The sequence below is a fragment of the Seriola lalandi genome, unplaced genomic scaffold, assembly GCF_002814215.2.
Source record: "Seriola lalandi dorsalis isolate HSWRI2012SDOR001 ecotype SW California unplaced genomic scaffold, Sedor1 jcf7180002054480, whole genome shotgun sequence".
Classification (NCBI taxonomy): domain Eukaryota; kingdom Metazoa; phylum Chordata; class Actinopteri; order Carangiformes; family Carangidae; genus Seriola; species Seriola lalandi.
Window position 1 is genome coordinate 286,197 of NW_019525033.1, and position 474 is coordinate 286,670.

A 474-nucleotide genomic window follows, 5' to 3' on the forward strand; every position below is an offset into this window, starting at 1 on the left:
ACACACACACACACACACACACACACACAGGTCGGTGTCAGTGTCATTCTGATGAGGTTTTAAACGTTAACGTCTTCTTAGATAAACAGTTTTGTGGTTTGGAGTTTAGTGTGCAGGCTTCGCACCACAGGGTCGACATGTGACTTTTCACTTTTGTGACTTGTGCGAATTTTCTTGAAATTCTCTTAAAATTTGCACCGAACTTGGATGAAAACTCGACTTGTGTCACATGACCGCACAGTTGGAGACACTAAACTACGACTCCCAAGGTGCATTTCAGCAGGAAACATCCAAACACAGAACTTTCAAAATTCAGCGATGTGCGACGCCGACTGGGTGGAAACTCAAAACTGATTTTACAACTTTAATAAATTCACTTTTAAATATTGTTTCCATTTTCTGTGTTTGTTCACAACTGTATCGATGATGTCCGACTGGCCTCGTCTCCATGGCGATGACAGCTGAGGCTGAAAC

General features: G+C 42.4%; 1 protein-coding gene across 3 annotated transcripts in view; it reads left to right on the forward strand.

The window, feature by feature from the left end:
• The window catches only part of polm (polymerase (DNA directed), mu), an 8,919-nt gene that overhangs the window by 6,366 nt on the left and 2,079 nt on the right, over positions 1 to 474 (forward strand). Inside the window, exon 9 of one of the 3 annotated variants that reach the window (XM_087175658.1) lies at positions 1 to 40. This exon is cut by the window's left edge and continues 231 nt beyond it. The exons of the other annotated variants lie outside the window; for them this stretch is intronic. Within the exon in view, the coding sequence (XP_087031784.1) occupies positions 1 to 40 (40 nt within the window). The remainder of the gene's footprint in view (positions 41 to 474) is intronic. 3 annotated transcript variants of the gene reach the window in all.